We start from the raw sequence: 17,487 nt of genomic DNA on the forward strand, positions 1-17,487 counted from the left end.
CACCTTAAATTATGTAGCATGGGGATGGGACTAGGAACCCAAGTACCTGAAGGAAGGCAGTGAGACCACAGGGAGATTGTGGAATCTCCACAGCTGGGTTTTGAACTTGCACATCTTAAATACTGGGGCAGAAGCACTAATGAAACCAAAAAAAGTCCATCTGTCCCTTCTCTAAAACCAGTTTATCCAATAATAGGGTGGGGTGTGCCTGGGGTATTCATGAAGAAAACAGACAAAAAAATTAAATTCATTGAAAGTAAAGTTCATTCTACAGGCAATTTCACATCTCACTAAAGTGTTTTGGGGGTTTTAAAGGTTTTTATGGGGGATTAAACAACAAGAAAATACTGCTCCCTAAAGCCTCATTTACACTTTTGTGTTTTCCTGTGATCTTTTCTACATCTGTGCCAAGCATGTAATCCATACCACACTGCTATAGTACATTTTAAAAAAAATTAACATGCTGCATATTTTCCACATGAAAGCGCACCAAAATGAACCATTGTCAACGTTATTGTGGCATTGTGGACATTATAAACTCAGTATACAGAAAGACACTGCTACCAAAATGCCTCCTGCTATCACCTAGCAAACTACCTGACGATATTCACACTTCTGGTGATTTTGTTTTTGCACTAGATATCTTTATTTAATACTAAATGAAAGTCAGACATATGAGATCCATGCATGAAAATGATGCCAGATAGGAGCTAAGCATCTTTCTTCTTGTTGGAATAGCACAAATTTTGCAGAAAGCAAAACATAACTTATTTAGATAATTTTGTTTACAATGGGAAACACCGAGTTTCACAGTGAATTCAGTTTTGTGCCAGTCATTTTGCTTATTACGTGCAAAAGTGGTAGCACTGCTGCCTTGCTATGAGGAGACCAAGGATCACATCCCGGGTCCTCCATGCATGAAATTTGCATGTTCTCCCTGTGTCTGCGTAGGTTTCCTCAGGATGCTCCGATTTCCTCCCACTGTCCAAAGACATGCTGATAGGTGAATTGGCAATGCTAAATTGGCCTTATTTTGTTTTTGATATGTGTGTGTGTGTGCGCCCTGTCCAGGATTTGTTCCTACATTGTGACCTGTGCTAGCTGGGATAGGCTTCATCCCCAACATGTCCCTGGTCTGTATTAAGTCTGGCATAGGGCACCAGTACATCACAGGACACACTCGTGCATATGGGGTTCATTTAGACTTACCAACTGACCTAACATATAAGACATTGGGTTTGTGGAGGGGTCACCAAAAGTTCCAAAAGAAAAACTCACATGAAATACAGACAGTGACTGGGCTGGAGTCACCTGAAGGTGTTATGCAGCAGTATTTTCAACATTATAAAGGCTTCCTTAAAAAAATCATTAAAAATGCATTTTCATACTGTAATGCACACACATCCTAACAGGAGACTATATTCCTCCACTTTGAATTATCTGTGAGTTTTTCTCTCTCTCTCGAAAGACTGAACTTCTATGAGCAATTATCATCAGACTTGCTTTGAGGGGAAAAAAATGCTTTTGAAATTAATCTCACAAAGCAGACTTTCCTCTGACACTTGTGGTTAGTGTCATGGATGATACTGTAATATGAGCGATAGGAACTAGATTTAAAAAAAAAAAAAAAAAAAGGAAAGAAATCGGTCATAAGGTATGAAGTTGCTCCGAAAATGACTTAAATGTGGTAAGACCACTCCGAGATATTTCCGACAAACCACCAAATGCTCCTCCTAGATACCACAATCCTCCTCCTATACAAAAATGAGTAGAACAACAATAAAATCTACATTACAAATGCCAAACAAAATATTCCTCAACATACAGAATTTTTAAAAACAACACCCTTTTAAATGTATGCTTGCCTAAATCAGGAGTCCAAAAGTTTGGCCCTGGAGGGCTACAGTGATAACAGCATTTAGTTTCATCCCAGTTTCTAAACTAGAATTCAGTTATTGCTACTGAAGCACTTATTGCTCAGGCAAAATTTTGTGCTTCATTTTAGTTAACTTGCTTGCTAAGATTCCAGCCCTTAGTTTATTCTTTTAGCTTTAAAAAGCTTCAGTCAGGTTATTGAACTGCTTCTTGTTTTCTTTACCGGCTACAAATTAACAATGAGATTAAAATGACAAAGGAGCCAGCAGCCCGTCATCTAACTTGGTCCCATTTACAACTGGGTATGTCCATCACGAAGAAGCTGTTTAAATGAAATTTTTGGAAAAAAGTAGAAGAGAGAAAAATGAAGGACTGGGAATTACCAGTTACTGTATGCTATCTTCAGAATTTACAATCTGAAAATGACTCATAGTAATAAGCCGTCTTATTAAATACATTATTTTACCTGGGAATATCAACTCCTAATTAAGCAATCGAGCAGGAACAAAAATGTGTAGCCACTGCGCCTCCCCGGGATTGAACTTGAAGACTACTGGCCTTAATGATTTTTAAAAAATTAATTAATATTTTTTATTGTGTCCATTATATGATTACCATACCCAAGTATGTGTTTGTTCAGTGCAAATTTTGCATTTTTCTATAACTAAACTAGAAAGCCTTCAAGGTCAATCAGTTAGTATGGTGGTGAGAATTGAACCAGCATCCTTGTGTTTTATAATCTAGTTTCCTAACTATTTAGCCACACTATCTTTCAGTGAAACAATCTGTATCTCAGAATAAAAAAAACATATACACTGACAGAACGCAACGAGTATACAAACTACACCCAGAATCCAGATTTCCTAGCTGATCTGCTGTCCAATGTGCATTTAGTCAAAAGCCTGATGCTGCCAGGCGGGGCTCTGACTGATGAGACCTTGATCTTGATCATTGGATGAGTGGATTGATGGATTTATATTTTCCTAATTCAAAACTTGTATTTTAAAATATGCACTTGTTTTGTGTTTCTTTGCTTCTCATAAATATCCAGTTATTTATTTTGAGGTACAACTGCAGGATATTTCAATCTGCCATGTTGCCCTAATTCAAGCGATGTTTGACCCTTCAGTGCTTTATCAGACAATCCAGTATCCTGCACCAATCAGCACTGAGACAATACTTAATTTCCCAAAGGAGGGGATTGGAAGATACCATTGGCAACATTCCCAATATTTTAAACTTAATGAGCTTTTGGTTAATATATTCCTCACTGTCTTCCTTTATGGAGCTGGGAATCAGATTTCCAGTATTGAATGGGTTTGCCATTCCATGACATAGCTGAGGTGACATTCCATGGAAGCTAGCTAATGCTAACTTGAATAACTACAGAAAAATTAAAATTGCAAATGGCCATCTTCAGGGAAGCAGAGGATGACAGTTATCTGGTGGCCCAGCTGCAGATGCCTCAGATCAATATGATTTACAGTAGGTTGTATGTAGTGCTTCTGACTGACTCTTGAAGAACATGAAAACAATGAAACTCTTCCTGCCATGTAACCAGAGCTGCTAGGATAGGTGCATGCTCTCTGTGACATTGTATTGGATAATTGGGTTAGAAAATGTGTTAATGGAAAGATGTTCTAATGTACAGATTAATAGGGCAGTGTAGTCTAGTACAAGCTTTTCCAAGTTGTAAGGTGTGGAGCAGGTGCTACTGTCAAAATTTGCATCTAAAATGTTTATGCATGCCAGGCAGAGAAAAAAAAAGGAACGAGAATGAAAAGGCCTAGTCACTAGAAAAACGGGAGCACTGTCTGTTGTGAGCAAAAAATAATTCACATTTCTAACAAGTAATATGCAAATAAATAAGAAATAATTCAAGGGAACCAGGAAACATTTTGAAAATAATAATCTCACTGTCACACCACTAGCAGGACAGTGTAAAGTATAAGAAAACACTGCTCTTAACGAGAGTGCCAGTTTTTTTCAGTGAGCATCAGCTGCATTCTAGGGTTCTGGCACTATGTTCTAATTCCATCTGGCTTCAAGCCATGTTTGTCTATGTGAGAAGCCCTTAGTAAACAACAAAGAACATGGATTCAGTCCGGCCTCTTACCTTCCTTGGGATCCATTTCAATATGCGATGCGTCATGAATGATGCAGTTTTCGTTGCCTGTGCCATTCCCTGTTAAGAATAAAATGTAAGTATTATCACTTGCTAATTTGAAAGGGTCATGGAAACACAAAGATCATTTCATGATGCCTTTAGAATAGAAGGGAAACTGGAGAGTTGGCGATCTGTGAATGAGGCCCTTTATAATGTTACAATTAAGGTGTGTAAAACATCCTTGGCTTAACTAGAAAAAAGTACACACTACTGTTCAGGTGTCACACATATTCAGAGAATTAGCTGCTTGTCTTCTTCTGTCTTCTGTCATTAGGAAACAATCAAGGCCTAGTCATTCAACAGTCACTAAGGCACGTGATTAAAATCAAATAAGGTGTGACATCAGGCACTTGGGTCTCACTGTTATACTGTACTGATTAGCTACCATTCAGGGACTGCAAATTACAAGCAAAATAAAACAACATACATGAGAACCACAAGCCGAGACCCTTCATTATACATACATTTGGTGACATTGAGATCAATGTAGGCATGCTTGATCTGCTGAAGTTGAGTGGAATTGGACTTTTGGGCAACATCATACACAATACAGCAGTAGGTTCCCTGGTCCATGAGGGTGAGGTTGGTCAGTGTGATCCAAAACTTTCCCTTGTGGTTTATTCCAAAATAGACCCCATGCTGAGGCTTGTGAATAATTTCGTTGGCGTGACGAGGATGAACCTTCTCTGGACATTTGGGGTCCTTATTGACACTGAAGTGAAAGTTCCTTCCCACCTTGTCGTGGGGCCCAGACAGTGGACCCACAATGATGCAGGGCAATGTGACATTAGTGCCTTCTGGGCAACTAAATGATACGTGAGGAGCAATCACTTTCATCGTCCAAGCTACACCTGTGGAGAGAAAGGTAAAAAATGAAGAAGGCTGACCTCAAGAAAAACACACCAGAACTTCTCATTGGGTACAAACATCATGCAGTAAACATTTTTACAGTGTTCTAGTAGAACGCAAGGAAGCCAAACATAAATTTAGGATAAAGTGCACAAGAGAAACACTGGAGTCAGGTCACTTTATTCTACTTTGAGTGACCAGAGGAAATGGAAATCAGTGCGATTCTGCTGTTTTGAAGTTGCCAAATGCATTTCTGCATATTTTATTTGACCACTTGATTATTCTTTATTAATTTATTTTCGGGAATGCTAATTTGAATCTTGTTTTTTTGCCATAGTTTCCACCATGTTTAAGATGGCCATCTTGCCATCTTAAACAGCTCTCCTGAAATACAAGGAAAGTCAACATTTAGCTCTGTATACATTAATTTTTTCTAAATCCTTCTTAGCAGTCTGGGTAAGTACACAACCGGATCTTGCTGTGGCACTGCTTCTAGAACATAACTGAAAATCTAGCAACAGTGCAGCCAGCCAATCCGCTGGCTGCACTGTGATCATGTCAACATGTGGGTGTAGCTTCATTAAATAGCAGTAACTATATTTTAGCAATAATACTACTCTAGCCTCTCTTAAAGTATTAAATCGAAACTGTAAAATAATGAATCTCCATAGTACAAAATAAGATAAATAACTTTAAAGAATAAAGAAAGGCGAATTCAGAGGGCAGTTGACTATATCAAAGGTTCAGCGGAGTTTTAGAAACAACAATTACAGAGTTAGATTTCTTAGTGGCAAGGCTCAGGTTCAAACACAGATTTCAGCTTCAGTAAGGAGTGTGTGATATGTGTCCATCCATCTATTATCCAACCCACTATATCCTAACACAGGGTCACAGGGGTCTGCTGGAGCCAATCCCAGGATGCAAGGCAGGAAACAAACCCCGGGAAGGGCACCAGCCCACCTCAGGGCACACACACCCCCACACCAATACACCTAACCTGCATGTCTTTGGACTGTGGGAGGAAACCCACGCAGACACGGGGAGAACATGCAAACTCCACGCAGGGAGGACCCAGGAAGCGAACCCAGGTCTCCTAACTGCAGGGCAGCAGTTCTACCACTGCGCCACCGTGCCACTGTGATATGTGTCATCTACAATAATATATTAATTGTTGTTTTAACAATGTGTGAACTGAAATTATTGAGTACGTTACTCACTTTGCAAAAAACAATGAAAAACAAGCATCTTTGTCTTTGTTATGTTATGTCATCAGTGTGAGCCTCTCCCAGTGTTCAATGTGTTAACTGTGAGAGGAGGAATTGAACAGGCAGAGTTTGAGCACTCAAATGTTTTCTAGTTGAACATTTCAGCCTGTTAATAATAAACATTAACAGATAGCTCCTTTTGGTTGTTCACACAATGCGACACATCATGAGTCACAATACAGAAGCTTCAGAGTTTAACCAATTCAAAGCCAGAGCGTAACAGTACAGTACATGCAGTGAACACCAGTTACAATGAGACAACTTAAAGACACATGCACTTTCTTTCCTCTCTCATACTATTTGATCAACTTCATTTTTTCAAGATCAGTTGCTTTTTTTTCCTGTATTTGTAAGACAAATGTAATGTAGTCGAAACCGCTACAGGTAATAAATTGAGATTGAGATGAATGAGTCACACCATATGGAGCTTGCATGGCGAAAAACTCTCATTTCTCTATAAAATGCAATTTAAGTGAAACTGATCTAGTGTGGAGCCTGTAGAAGTCAGGCAAAAAAAACCCCAACAATTTGGACAAATTACTAATCTTGAGTATTTTTATTTCCATAAGAAGCAAATGCCTATTGGGCGCATTTTATTTCGAATCCATCTTGCTTGGCTGTCCTATATTCCAAAGCACATTTTTTTCTTTCATTATTTAAAACACTCACACAGATCCCTGCCTCCTCGCCCAGCTCCATCCTGTTTGTATGGCTGCAGAAGTTGGAGCAAAGAGAGGGAGCAAAAAAAAGTCTTTTAGCAGCTGCTTAAAAAAAAACAGAAATTCAGAGAAGGTGAGTCTCTGCAACCCTGCCATTGAAAAAGAGATCAAGATCTTACTTGATGATACCCGAGGTGGACAGTGATATAAATCCACTTGAGTGGTGGAAAACATAAGAAGGACATTTCCCCAAATTGGAGAATCTTGCAAAAAAAGTACCTGCCTCAAGCAGCCCTTCCGAGAGGACTATCAGCACTAGAGGAAACGTTCTAACAGGTAACCGTGCTGCTCTGAAGCCAGATGCTGTAGACAGACCAGTGTTACCGTCACACAACTTGAAGTTTTCTCAGTAGAATTGTACAATTGTTTTATCTTCTTTACTGGACAGAACTTGAAGTTAGTAATTTGTTTAAAAATGTTATAGATTTGGGTTTTTGTAGGTTTTTGCAATATATGACAAAACTTGTTTTCCAAATGCTATAGCTTTTTTTCCTCTGCAGCATTTGCCAGAACTTTGGATTTTTACACTATAGTACAATATTAGATTTCTGTTCTTGCTTGTATGCCACACAATTCACCTTACAGCAGAGCAGTTTATTTGTATCCACACCGCAATGTTCATGCTGTGCAGTTCAACTATGATTAGTATTTTATTCCCTTTAGATTCCTATCTTGTTTACTGTACATTGAGGGTGTATGTTTAAAATGCTGAAATTGTAATAGCTTTGTTGGTCTTTTGTTCAAATCCTGTAGGCCACTTTGAAATGGTTTACTCATAGTGTTTGATCTCAGTAATACTTTGACTGGGAATTTTAATGGTTTTTTTTTTAGTTTACAGTACTTCGGTTTTAAGTAAATAAATAAGACCTGTTTTCCTTAACCGTTGGTTCTATTAATCTCATCAGTTAACTATAATTAATATCCTATTATTAAGACCAAGCTAGATAAATAAGATTTTTACAAACATGTCTTTAAAGGATGCAAAATATCATCTAATTATCGTTATTCTCAAAGTCCCAGAAAAACTGAGATATAATTTTTCACACACCCCCAATTTCAATGCTAGCTAGCTGTGTGAGTTTCAGTTTAACAATATGCAAAAAACATTATGATGTATACGTGCAGCACTGTTGTATGGTGTGCAGAGTAACAACTGTTAATTTTGTGTAGCTATTTAAATGGGAAACATCACCAGTATGTCCTCAAGGCTTAAAAGAACAAATTGACACATTTGAGCCTCTATCCATCTATCTATCTATCTATCCTAATGAACAGACCTCAGGGGAAGCAGTGGTCTTCAAATTGAGCAGCTCCATTAAAAAGCAGCACGTACTGTGTTGCTGCTCGTCAAAAAACTCTGGCTGCAGGAATATAAAGGCCGGTTTTGCACTTAAATACATGATATATACATTCAAAAAGCTTCTATGTTAAAATTATTAACAAAAAATAGTTAACAAATTTCCTAGTTTTCACTCTCAACATGTAGTTTTCATAAATAGAAAAATAATGTAAAAAAATAATTTTATATTTTGTAAACTTAGGATTTACCAACTCCTGCCTGTCGCCCAACTGCACCACATGACCCTCATCCTTCATCTTGTGACCAGAAAACCTATGTTATAATTCCATGTGGCTACTTTGGACTGAACCCGGCCACATGTCAACCAGGAACTTGCCAGCAAACGCCTATCCATAAAGCAGAATCCACTGACTGAAGACACTGAAGGCCTGGATTATATCTCATGGTTGGCTTGGGTCAATCTGGGGGTTTCCCAAAATGGATTAGAAGAATTTGCTGAGGATACGGTTGTATGATCTATCCTGATCTTTACTGACTTGAAGAAAGACAGAATTTTTTTTAAAAAAAAGGACCGTGAGATCCACAAAGTCAAAAATATAGCCTAGGTCAAAACCGAGAGTCTCCTGATTTATCAACAAATTCAAAATGACACAAAAAGTCCAAGGTCAGGGACAAGAGCAAAAGATTTGAGAACAAGAAAATCAAAACTATAGATCTTGAAAAGCATAACAGAAGACAGTTTTGTAATCCGCAAACTCAGATACAAAATGATTGACAAGATGACTTTTTAACCTCAAACCAACTGTGACCCCTCAAAGTGGTGACCCTGGTGGCCATGACCCTAGCATCCACAATCTGCCTCATGGTGATGGCAGCAGTCAAGGAAACACAAAATGGTGTTGACGCAAAACGCTAATAAATTATTTGTTCCTCAAAAATGCATTAAACCTGAAATCTGAAAACTCCAGAAGAGACATATAATTAGCCAGAACTCATTCAGGATAAAGCATAAATATTTATAAAAACTACAAATCGTAATGAGATCAGCATGTTGGCACAGCAACCCTCATTAAGATAAGCAGAATAAAACGGAAATGAGAAGTAAGATATTTTATGTGAAGCTATGATGGACTGGCGCCATATTTAGGGTTGATTCCTGCTTCATGTTCGATCCTACTAGGGAAGACTCCAGCCCCCTATTATCCTGAAATGCATTTAACAGGTTTAAAAATGTAATGTAATGTATCTTGCAACATTTCTTTATATACAACTAGCTGTGCTACCCATTTAAGAGGGGGTGAAATCTGAGTAATCAACGTATACCTCGTATTTTTTATTTGATTCATGGATTGTCAATTTGGCGTAGTATTATAATGTACATTCAATCCCTTTCCTTCACGACGGCCTCTTCCTCATTAGATAGAGCCACGAATTTGCATAGCTTCTTCTTGCTGTTGCTCATTGAACTGACTACTCTTATTGTTGAAGTGTTTTGCTGGGAAAATGTGGCAGTGGTCACTAATGCACTGGCCTGGTTGAGCAACTCTAGCCTAGACGTGTTGGAGCTTTGGTTTCCTGATGTGCACATCAATTTATCATTTTCATTCATCCATTGCCCACCATGCAAAGTTATCAATAATTAGCATTGCAGCTAAAAGCCTTGTTCTTGTGTCCCAAGTGGGTGCAAGAAAGCTGCTAACACAGTGCTGTTGCTGGGTTATGATGTTGCACAACAGAACAGGCCAATAACACCATTTCCTTATTTTTAGACATTTATTTGGTATTTTTATTATAATTTTTTATTTTTTGAGCATTCCCAGGGGTATTTGTGAGTGCAAAAACAGTATGGAATAAACCAATGATGTTATTAAGTTCTTCAAAAATTATAGAGTCAGATTAACATAACATAATAATGACTTTGCCATTGCCATTCAGATCTTCCTTCCTAAAATTGAAGGCAGTGCAAATTATTTAGCAAACAGTAATATAAAATCATCATAGATAAAGTAACACTATAATAGACTGTCTTTTAATGGGAAACTTCTAGAGCGTTTGTAAATAACTGCTCCTGTTAGAGGGAAATTTGAGTGCAAAACCAGGAGTTGTATGTTACAGTTGTGGACAACTGACCTCCATACTGTTTAATCCCACAGAAAACATAAGGAGTGCATTTCAAGTCCTCTCAATAAATAAGAACATATGATTTAAAATTTCCTAAGTGCACAGTATTGCATAACATTTGTTGAAATATAACACTAATGCTGTTGGTGTTTTTTCTTTCTTTCTCATGGGCACAGTGTATGTGAATCCTGGAAACATTTGAAGGTATATTATGTGGCACTATTTATGAACAGTTTTACCACTAGAGTACAGGGAGTGTACAGTTTTCCTGACTTAAAGCTGAGATTATATTATTTTTTATATTATTTTTATTATGTTTTAATTGTTCTTTTATAGTTACTGAAAGATAAAACAATATTGGTTATTGGCAATGAAATAAATCTAAACTATATGCAGCAGGGTGTACGTGCTTGATGGTCAACTTCTTCTCACTTTTTGACAACTGCAGAATATATTTGCACAAAAGAAAAAAAAATTACTAAATTATTTTTGACCTCTGAAGGTAAATTCTTGCTTCTGTCTGTGGTGGCCTGCTAAAGACCAAAGAACTTGACCAACAGTTTTGTAGTATTGCTGTTTCTCTCCATTCCTAAATACATTTCTAATTGCCAAAAACGGTTCTGATCATGCTGCTTTACAGGCGACTGTCCATTAACTGGTGTAAACCTCCACAGCCAACTTAATCAACGTTAAGTACAGTAGTAATAGACTTTCAAATCACCTACAGTAGTGGCCTCTATTGTCATTAACTCCAGCCTCTATGCACCCCTTGTTAAAATACTGGACACAGACAAAAAAGCAGGTCACAGGCAATTTGTGCTGTCACTCTCTGCCTTTTCACTCTCTGTATTTCTAAAATGAAATAGCTTGACCAGAGAATTGTTTAAATGCTTATTTACTATACTTAGCTTTTTTTTATAGTACTAAGTAGTAGTTGACTATATTCACCTGAGTCTGAGTTTTTTTTATAGTACTAAGTAGTAGTTGACTATATTCACCTGAGTCTGCTGGGAGAAATGTCAAACTACCTAGCACAATATGTACAGTATTTTAATATACTCAAGTTGATCACGGGCGGCACGGTGGCGCAGTGGGTAGCGCTGCTGCCTCGCAGTTGGGAGATCTGGGGACCTGGGTTCGCATGTTCTCCCCGTGTCTGCGTGGGTTTCCTCCGGGCGCTCCGGTTTCCTCCCACAGTCCTAAGACATGCAGGTTAGGTGGATTGGCGATTCTAAATTGGCCCTAGTGTGTGCTTGGTGTGTGGGTGTGTTTGTGTGTGTCCTGCGGTGGGTTGGCACCCTGCCCAGGATTGGTTCCCTGCCTTGTGCCCTGTGTTGGCTGGGATTGGCTCCAGCAGACCCCCGTGACCCTGTGTTCGGATTCAGCGGGTTGGAAAATGGATGGATGGAAGTTGATCACGGTGCCAGACAGGGACATATATATGTTGGTTGGCCATGAAAGTAAGACTTTCACTGTATATTTGACAATATTACTGCTACCACTACAAACAGCAGTAGACTATCAAGACACTAGAAACAGTCTCTATTTTGCTTCGTTTGATATGTTATAAGCATCCTGCACACAGTTTGTGAGACTCATGGATTGTGTTTCTGATACGGATGTGAGCAACTCAAGGAATAGAGCTGTATCCTTTTCTCTTCACTCTGTACACCTCTGACTATAAATAGAACACCAGTTCGTGTCACTTGCAGAAATTCTCAGATGATTCTGTACTTATGTGGTGTATTGATAAAGGGAATGAGAGAGTGTATAATAGTCAGGTGGAGAACTTTGTTTCTTGGTGCAAAGAAAACTGTCTGTTAATTAACATCAACAAAACCAAGGAATTGGTTATTGACTTTCACTGTACCAAACAGCCTCTATGTCCTGTCACTACTCAGGGAGTGGATGTAGAGGTGGGTCCATTCCTACAAGTACCTGAGGGTGCACATTAATGACAATTTGGACCGGTCTCGGAACACAGAGGAACTCTTTAAGAAAGGGCAGAGCAGGTTTTTTTTCCTTAGGAGACTGTGTTCCTTTAATGTGGGAAGTGACGTTCTTCACATCTTCTACAACTCTGTGATGGACAGTACAATGTTCTACGCTGGTGGTGTAGCTGGGCTGGTAACATCACTTCAAGAGAGGCCCACTGAATCAACACACTGATTAAAAGGGCAACCTCAGTTACAGGACCATCTGGATGTAGAATCAAAAGAGAGAATTAAAACAAAACTGAGTCCCATTATGAACACAGCCTCTCTCTGACACACTAACACTGAGGCCTTTCAACCAATTAATCACTTAGCAGAAGTGCGTCAAGACATGCTACTGGGGTTCCTTTTATCAACTGCAATACATATGCATAAAGCCTTACTGTGACTTCAAAGTCAAAGTTTTCTTTTTATATTTTCTTTCTTTTTAGTCATTCTGGTGTGTGTTCAGACCATATTGTGTATGTTTGTGTATATACTGTATATAGGCCTACTATTCTAACTATTAATGTATGTTTTTATTTAAAGTACTTTTGTATAAAGCTTAATTTTCTCCTGGGGACAAGTAAAGATCTATCTATCTATCTACAGTATCTATCTATCTATCTATCAGCATTCTTGCAAACAATTTACCCCATCCAACCATTGCTTTTTATTTTAATAATCAGTAAATTATTTGCACCCACTGAAGAATGCAACAGATGTATACCATTAGCCTTCAACACAGGCAGTGCTACTTTCACAAAGATAGAGACGAGTTTTTATTATCTATATTACTAACCGAGAATGATAAACCGGATGGCATGGATGCAGGTATACGGCGATGGGACCATGAGACATACTGCGCAGGCGCGTACAGCGCGCGTCTCATAGACCGCACGTGAAGTCGTATCCACCGCGAACGAAGGAGTCACGGCCCTAAAACGAAAGAGCTCAACTGATGTGAATGAGAAATGAAGCAACAACGCGCCCATAGCTAACGACTAACAACACAGCAATACAAAAAAGAGGATTCTGCGCTCCAACCCAGAGTCAAATGGAAGAGGCGCAGGCGTCACCGCCATATTGTGAGTGGCACTACTGCGGGGTGAAGTTAGGAGTAATGTGCTGCTTGGGATTGTACAAACCGCTGAACGCTTTACACCGAATTCAAACACAATACAGCTCAACGATACAAACACGAGCCCACCTAGATAAGATCAATGAACACAGGCGCCTACAACGCGCGCCTGAAACTGCGGAAGCAAAGCAGGCACGGGTTCAAAACGAACAAGCTCGACTGACGGATATACAAACACGAGCCCGGCTGGATAAAATCAATGAACGCAGGCGCCTACAACGCGCGTCTGAAATGCCGCAAGCAGAGCGGGCACGGCTCCAAGACGAACGAGCTCGACTAATGTATTTCAGGATACCCAACACCGGGGGTAGGCGAGCGAAGCGAGCAGGGAGCGGAGCCCCCCTTGTAGCAAATAAACAAGAAACTGTGAACAGATATTACTACACACAAGCCAAAACAACAATGAGCATTGTGTAGTCTTGCAACTGAACACTGAAAGTGCTGCACACTCAGTTAAAGCTGATAAATACAGATATCTTAAATGTGGAAATCTTTGGTGACTTGAGTAACCAATATTCAGTTATCACAAAGTATAAATCTACCAGATCACACTCACTGTCCTGTTTCTTTCTTCACATACATTCACATTTACTCTGGGATCCATCAACCAAAATGCTAAAATATAATGACGATATTTAAATTCCTGATCTGCAGGGCTCAGTACCAAGCAGAGGAGAGCCAATAACATAGATAAGATAATTACAATATCACATTCAGTGGTCAGAATTATCAAAAGTAGACAGCTCCTTTATAGAGTATCATACTTGCTTTCTGTGGAGTTTTGTGCAGTATCAGCCCCTTTTTAAAATGACGTCTAATAAACAGATCCATGGAGCATCCTTGGGGGCAGATAGGAATGAGTTTTGTGTTGACCTTGCCTTGTTACTAAACTTAACACACTTCCTCAATTGAGGGCAAAGGTCAAATAGATTATTTGTGCCTGAATCTTAGCAGCAAGACTTCCCAACTAAATGTATCCATTAGTATATAAAGTATGTCATGTCATTAGCACATTGCACATTGCAAGAAAGAATTTAACTGTACACTTACAGTGACAACAATAACTCTATAAACATATTTATACATATATATGCATACATATAACATGTACTGTATAGTATATATTACTATATTATATAATGTATATTATATATTATAGAATGATATACAGTATATATAAAACATATTATTTTTACTTAAAGTTGACTTGATGTTCTTTGCACTTTGGGCTTTTATCTCTTCCATTTTATTTCAGTCTAGTAAGTTATCTAATACATGATCAAATTTCTCTTTGTTTTCTACCAATAATCCATCCATCCATTATCCAACCCGCTGAATCTGAACACAGGGTCACGGGGGTCTGCCGGAGCCAATCCCAGCCAACAAGGCAGGAACCAATCCCGGGCAGGGTGCCAACCCACTGCAGGACACACACAAACACACCCACACACCAAGCACACACTAGGGCCAATTTAGAATTGCCAATCCACCTAACCTGCATGTCTTTGGACTGTGGGAGGAAACCGGAGCGCCCGGAGGAAACCCACACAGACACGGGGAGAACATGCAAACTCCACGCAGGGAGGACCCGGGAATCGAACCCAGGTTCCCAGGTCTCCCAGCTGCGAGGCAGCAGCGCTACCCACTGTGCCGCCCCTCTACCAATAATGATGTACAAATATTTCAAACTACACCCCTGATTTTTCATATTATAATGCATTTATTGTCTTCAGAATTAGATACTGAATCCTTGTGCCTAATCAAAGATATCAGCATATTTAGACCAGAACCAGCCATTCCATCCTGCATCGTTCTTCAATCCTTTTCCCCTAGTGTATTTAATTTAATGTCAGGTTGAAGGGCCTCAGGCTCGTACTTTCATGTATCTTAAGTTCTCTGCATGAAGAAGTATTTTCTAACCGCTAAACAAAATTTACTCTTTCCCAGCTTCCACCTGTGCTCTAATTTTAATGTAACAGCTGGAATTTACTCTTGTAAATTCCTTCGTAGTTTCGAATACTTCTAACATAATATAATATTCTCAAGGCTTGTTTAATCTAGTTCATAGTTTTTAGTTCAAGGTTGGTGGGAGTTGGAGTTTCCTTACTTGGCTCTATGATGAACATTGATCTTTTTACTTCAATAAGTGAATTTGTTCTAGAAAAATCTAAGTTTCTAACAGGATATTTTAAATTGCCGTTCAAGATGAAGTGCATTGGATAGTCTGTTCTGTCTCATCACCTTTGCTTGAACTCTTTCAGCCTTTTCAATCTTTCCTTAGCTCACAGCCCATAGTCAAAGACTTTATTTGGTGCTGTTATTCTCTCTTTTGTAATATGGGTACCAAAACTATGCACAGCATTCCAATATGCTCTCACAAGTGTGTTACACTTCAGCATAAGCTCTCAATTTGTTTTCCACGTTCAGAAATATCTATCCCTTCATACCCTTTTGAAACACAGAGATATTCCTCACCATCAACCACACGGTAGACACATGTTAAAGATTTTACTTTATGTATTATGTGAGATGCTATGTAAACATACAACTTATTTCAGTTGATTTAGCTAATCCCGTAATAGCTTAATGCTGCTATCTGGGATAAGGTCCAATACCCAGTAATCCTAAACAAGATGAATAGAGTAAGAATAGAGATGGATGGATGAATGAAATTAAGAAAGCACAGCACTAGTTAGTTGATCTTGAATAAAAACCTGCACATTTTTGCACTACTCTGTGAAGGTGCGGCCATAATGCTGATAGAAAAACGGAGCTAGGTAATTGTCTCATAAGTGGATCAGCAGAAGACACCTAGTGATGTTTCTCTTTAAGTGAAATGAGTGCATAGTTCTGCATCTCATAATGTTGATGCTCACCCTTCCATATGTTGCCCTTTTCACAATACGCTGGTTGGTCAGGTCAATCTCTCTCGTACCATCATAGCTTTACTGGTAATTGGGCTTCTTACTCCTCCCTACCTGATGCACACTCAAGAGACTCTGTCTGACAATCAGTGCAGGAATACCACCCTGCTTATTAAAGTTTACCCCTCATTTTACATGTAGCCTCAGAACTGAGAGCCCCCAGTGTCACTAATGAGCTCATTCCCATGATTATTCTGAGCACAACATCTCTTAACATGTTTCCTTTCTCCCTTGCATAGCATTGTGACCTCTGTCTCTTTCCCTGCCTCTTACTCTCCTTCCTGTGTTTCAGAAGGACTCTTTTATTTCTAGAGTTTTGCTCTCTTCCTGTCCCTCGTCCTTATCTCTGCATTGCTCTGAATACTCCCTTAAGATGTTTCATCAGTATTCTGCATGTTTTTTTAACTTTTCATGGCTCCCTTTGTCTCTCCTTTGCTGCTTTTCTTCCTGTGTTTTTGAATCTCCTGTTGTTTCTGACACCCACATGCAGCAGTCTCACTGGCAACCCCGACCATCTCACATGCCGTGATTTTGAATACCTGCTGATTGAGGATTAGCATTCCAGAGAGGCCAACGCTGGACTCTGGTGTGCTTTAAAAAAATAAAAGCTTTCTGCACGGTTGTCACAATAAATACGCCTGACTAGAGATGTTTTATCTTCTGTTATTTTTGCTTCTTAATTCATTTTGCGCTCAGCAAGAAGTCTTGCCGAGATAAGCCCGAAGCATTTGAATCCAGCAGGAGTAGACTGTCCATAAGTGTCAGCGTGGGTACAGATTCTCATTTTCTTTCTTTCTCCACAAATTTCCAGTATCGATCACAGGAATTCAGGCCTGCCTATGCAAATTCAGCTTTCAACAGTTACATTTAGAACAGGGAAAAATTGTCAAGATTTTTTGAACAGTATTTTCATATGTTTTATTTCTTTTATTTCACTTATTCCACTAGGCACTAAGTTTAGCACCAGGCGGGTGAGTGTGTGCCTGTACTTAACAGGCTTTCCTTCCAGGACAGGCCAATGCCTTGCAGTAGGTGATACTGGAACAGGCTCACACAAACCGATACTAGAAAAACCAGGAGACATAAGTGGCAGTTTAGTATCTCACAAATGTAGTCACCTCATGTTTTTACTGCTATAGCTAATGTACTGTAT

The 17,487-nt window shown here is 39.1% G+C and overlaps 2 protein-coding genes across 4 annotated transcripts in view; one reads left to right on the plus strand and one right to left on the minus strand.

Moving 5' to 3' along the window:
• Positions 1–17,487, plus strand: part of cdh23 (cadherin-related 23) — a 1,336,251-nt gene that overhangs the window by 1,102,044 nt on the left and 216,720 nt on the right. The gene's annotated exons all lie outside the window — the stretch shown is intronic.
• The window catches only part of vsir (V-set immunoregulatory receptor), an 83,512-nt gene that overhangs the window by 22,711 nt on the left and 43,314 nt on the right, over positions 1–17,487 (minus strand). Inside the window, exons 2-3 of the mRNA XM_028795204.2 lie at positions 4,507–4,893; positions 3,992–4,060 (exon numbers count right to left, since the gene is read on the minus strand). Of these exons, the coding sequence (XP_028651037.1) occupies positions 3,992–4,060; positions 4,507–4,893 (456 nt within the window). The remainder of the gene's footprint in view (positions 1–3,991; positions 4,061–4,506; positions 4,894–17,487) is intronic.

The sequence above is a fragment of the Erpetoichthys calabaricus genome, chromosome 2 (assembly GCF_900747795.2).
Source record: "Erpetoichthys calabaricus chromosome 2, fErpCal1.3, whole genome shotgun sequence".
NCBI classification, from domain to species: domain Eukaryota; kingdom Metazoa; phylum Chordata; class Cladistia; order Polypteriformes; family Polypteridae; genus Erpetoichthys; species Erpetoichthys calabaricus.